This window comes from Carlito syrichta, unplaced genomic scaffold, assembly GCF_000164805.1.
Source record: "Carlito syrichta isolate Samal-C Ts95f unplaced genomic scaffold, Tarsius_syrichta-2.0.1 Scaffold143041, whole genome shotgun sequence".
Lineage (NCBI taxonomy): Eukaryota > Metazoa > Chordata > Mammalia > Primates > Tarsiidae > Carlito > Carlito syrichta.
In genome coordinates this window covers 39,021-42,734 of record NW_007087137.1, presented here as the reverse complement: position 1 = coordinate 42,734, position 3,714 = coordinate 39,021, and the positions used below count along the sequence as shown (strand labels likewise).

Genomic DNA, 3,714 nt, shown 5'->3' with positions numbered 1-3,714 from the left:
CCCCGCCCCCGACGTAACCCCTGAGCCCGACCCTCTGGCCCCGGTATCGGTCCCCAGCCAGCTCATGCCTCGGCTCCAGCTGGAGAGCCCCCCGGAGTCCCCGCCGAGGTCTTCACCCATCCTGGAGGCTGACCCCTCGCCCCCGCTGGCTTGGGGAGCCCAGACGTTGCCCGTATGGGGGAGCGTCCTCTGAGAGGCCAGCTCGCGCAACGGGAGCCGGCACCCCCTTCCCTGTCTCCCCTCCAACCTGCCTCCCCCCAGAGCTGGAGACCCCTCTCACGTGACGAGGGGATGTCCGCCCTTTGTCCCCCACTCAACGGGAAGTGTCCACCTTCCCGAAGAACCTCCGCCAACCCTAGGATCCCTTTCTTGGAGACAGGAACAGATCCCTGTGCCCCAAACCTGGGAACCTCGGGCCCCTTCTCCCTTCGCAGCCCAAATCCCCGGCTCCCATTCTAGGCCAATGAAACAGCCCAAGAGCTCCACAAATTTGGGAGGTCTCCTGGGCCGGGAACCCATGCCGGCTTCTGCTCCCCAAAGCCCCCAGCATCCACCCGCCTTCTCTCTGGGTTTCGGTTTCTGTGAATCACCAAACCCGTTCTGCCAGAGGGCGGAGAGCCTGGCTGGCTGTGTAGGCCTGCTCTCTCCCCAAGACCAGGAGGTAGGGCCTGCGCCCAGAGAGCTCTCTGAGCCTGTGTTCTACCACAGAACCTGGAGAATGATGAGGATGGAGCCCAGGCCTCTCCGGAGCCGGATGGGGGAGTCGGCACCAGGTCAGGGCCAGGTGGGGACCCACCCTTGTACCCCCAGCCCCACACCTCTGGCTCCTGTCCCCCAGCGACCCTGTCCAGTCCCTCACCACTTCACTCAGCTCTCCTCCGCACTCCTCTCTCCTCAAGGTCACCCACCCCTGGTGCCAGCCTCCTTCGCTCACCCCAGCATGCTCTCTGTCCTGCAGAAACCCCCAGCCCTTGAAGCGATCCTCGCCTCGTCCCCTCTCAGGGCCCTCTATCCTGCAGGGGCCAGCCCTAGGCCCTGGGCCTCCCCCGCACTGCCTGACTTCCATCCCCAAGGAACCCCCTTCCCTGCCGCCCCTGCCCCTCACTGGGCCCGTATCCTGCAGGGATTCTGGCCCAACCTCCCTCCGAAGTTCCCAGTGGTCTTTTAGCACCATCAGCAGCGGCACCCAGCGCTCCTACCGGGCCTGCTGCAGGTAAGCCCTGCCTGGCCTGCGCCCCCCAGCCCGGGGGGCCCAGCTCTCCCCCACAACCGCCCCACCCCCTCCTCCACTGTGTTCACGCCCTCCCTGCTCTCCTGCCACCCAGCTGGACCCAACACCCTTTGATCCAGAAGAACCGCCGGGTCGTGTTGGCCTCCTTCCTGCTCCTGCTGCTGGGGCTGGGTGAGTGGCTGAGGGTCCCCTGCCCACCCCCGGGAGGGTCTGCCCCCCTTTTGTACAGGCTCTGCATGCCCCTTGGCCCTGAGCCTTCCAGCATCCCGAGGGGGCTGGCTACCTTCGCCTCACCCCCATTTTGCAGGTGAGGAGCCCGAGGCCTTGGGATCCAAGCACACAGCCAGGAAGTCACATGTAGCTGAAAATGGAACCTGGTTTATTGCTGCAAAGGCTTTTCCAGGGTTTACTTTTTTAACTTGTTCAATCCATCAGGGAACAGAAGAGTGACAGCTACCATTTATGATGTGTCTGCTTCGGGCCAGGTGCAGGGCGAGTTCCTTCTCCCCACCCTCCAGAGGTCACAGACAGTGAGAGGTGGGGCCCAGCGCCCAGGCATAGGGATCCGGGATGCTGAGGCCCTGCAGCCCAGAGCCATGGGCCGCCTGTCGCTTCCCCTTCCCTGGAGTCTAGGGCTGACAAGGACCTCTCCCACCCATTGCTCAGATGGGGAAACTGAGGTCCAGAGCAGGCAGATCTCACAACCACGCGTCTCCTGACTCCCGGGCTTCTCATTCTGTGGGGCTGAGGACCCAGGTTGGGGTCAAGAGGGGCCCATAGGGAAGGACCAACGATGGCTGCTGCCCTGGTTCCCCCATCCCTGCTCCAGGAACAGCGCCCCCCTTCTCCCACCCACCAGCCAGGCTACCTGGCTGGGAAGCCTGACTTTGGCTCTGAGTGTTTGAGTGCAGGGCAGGGAGCTACCACTTCCCAGCCCACTGCATGCCTGGCACTGGTGGCCTCAGGCAGGTTTCTCTCATGTTACCTTCTCAGCAACCCAACAGGGCACGCCTCATTGCCATCCCCGTTTCAGAAATGTCCCGGGCTCCGGGAGCTGAAGGGACTTGCTCAGCTTGCAGCCGGGAAGTAGACAGCTGGGATTCAAACCCACATCTCTGACCCTTTTGGGCATGGGGCCACCAAAGGTCCATAAAGGGCCTTCGGAGGAATTAGAAAGAGGTGCCATCTGAGAGGGCAGAGCACAGCCCTGAGCAGGTGCAGGGCTTGAGTCTCAGCCCCCATCATGCCCTTTTTGAGGTGCTCTGTGCGGACACACACAGCAGTCCATGGTGGTCCCTGGCCACAGAGCCCAAAGTCCAAAAGTCTAGCTCTCCACTCCTTTCTCTGTCTCTTTTTTTTTCAAGTCGGAGTCTGACTCTGTCACCCAGGCTGGAGTGCAGTGGCACACTCACGGCCACGGCAGCCTTGACCTGCCGGGCTCAGGCGATCCTTCCCGCTTCAGCCTTCCAAGTAGTTGGAAACTACAGGCATGTTCTACCATGTCCAGCTAGTATTTTGATTTACTGTAGAGACAAGAGCTCACTATGTTGCCCAGGCTGGTCTCAAACCCCTGGGCTGAGGTAATCCTCTCACCTTCGCCTGCCAAAGTGCTGGGATTACAGGTGTGAGCCACCACGCCTCCCTCTCTCTAACGGGATCTGGCCATGACCACTCCACCTTCCACAACACTCACTGTCCTCTGCCAAAGTCCACATCCCTCCCCAGTGCTCACAGGCCGGGCACACTCCTCCGGCCAGGCTCTTGCCTCAGGCTTGCCCAATGCTGGAAGCTCCTAGCAAGCCCCAGGCCCCCTCCAGACTCTGGCTTGTGCCACGTGTCCCTGGCTGGAACCCTCCTCCTCCTCTCAGCCTGGACGATGCCCACATCAAGGCCTCTCGAGTCAGCGTCCGGCTTCCGCTGCAGCCATGGGCAAGTTATTTCTCCTCTGTACCATCTCCAGTGAAGTGGGGATGGTGACACCTGTCTCCTTTGATCAAAGTGACAGATAAGCCCCCAGGCTGACAGGCAGCTCTGCTAGGCTCTCAGACTGCCCTGTTCTTTTTTTTTTTGAGTTGGAGTCTCACTCTGTCACCCAGACTGGAGTGCAGTCCGGTCACCGCAGCCTCGACCTGCTGGGCTCTGGCGATCCTTCCGCCTCAGCCTTCCGAGTAGCTGGAATTACAGGCATGCGCTACCACGCCCGGCTAATTTTTTGATTTATTGTAGAGATGAGGTCTCGCTGCCCCAGGTGGGTCTCGAACCCGCGGGCTCAGGCAATCCACTCACCTCAGCCTCCCAAAGGCGCGGGATTACAGGCTGAGCCACCAAGCCCAGCTCTTTTTTTTTTTTTGAGTTGGAGTCTCACTCTGTCACCCAGACTGGAGTGCCATGGCACGCTCCCGGACATCACAGCCTCGACCTGCTGTGCTCCGGCGATCCTTCCGCCTCAGTCTTCCAAGTAGCTGGAACTACAGGCGCGCGCT

The 3,714-nt window shown here is 61.4% G+C and overlaps 1 protein-coding gene across 1 annotated transcript in view; it reads left to right on the top strand.

Moving 5' to 3' along the window:
- The first annotated feature begins 291 nt into the window (after window positions 1–291).
- The window catches only part of TMEM134 (transmembrane protein 134), a 4,550-nt gene continuing 1,127 nt past the window's right edge, over window positions 292–3,714 (top strand). The window contains exons 1-4 of the mRNA XM_021708605.1: window positions 292–391; window positions 692–773; window positions 1,124–1,213; window positions 1,326–1,402. Coding sequence (XP_021564280.1) covers window positions 292–391; window positions 692–773; window positions 1,124–1,213; window positions 1,326–1,402 — 349 coding nt within the window. The remainder of the gene's footprint in view (window positions 392–691; window positions 774–1,123; window positions 1,214–1,325; window positions 1,403–3,714) is intronic.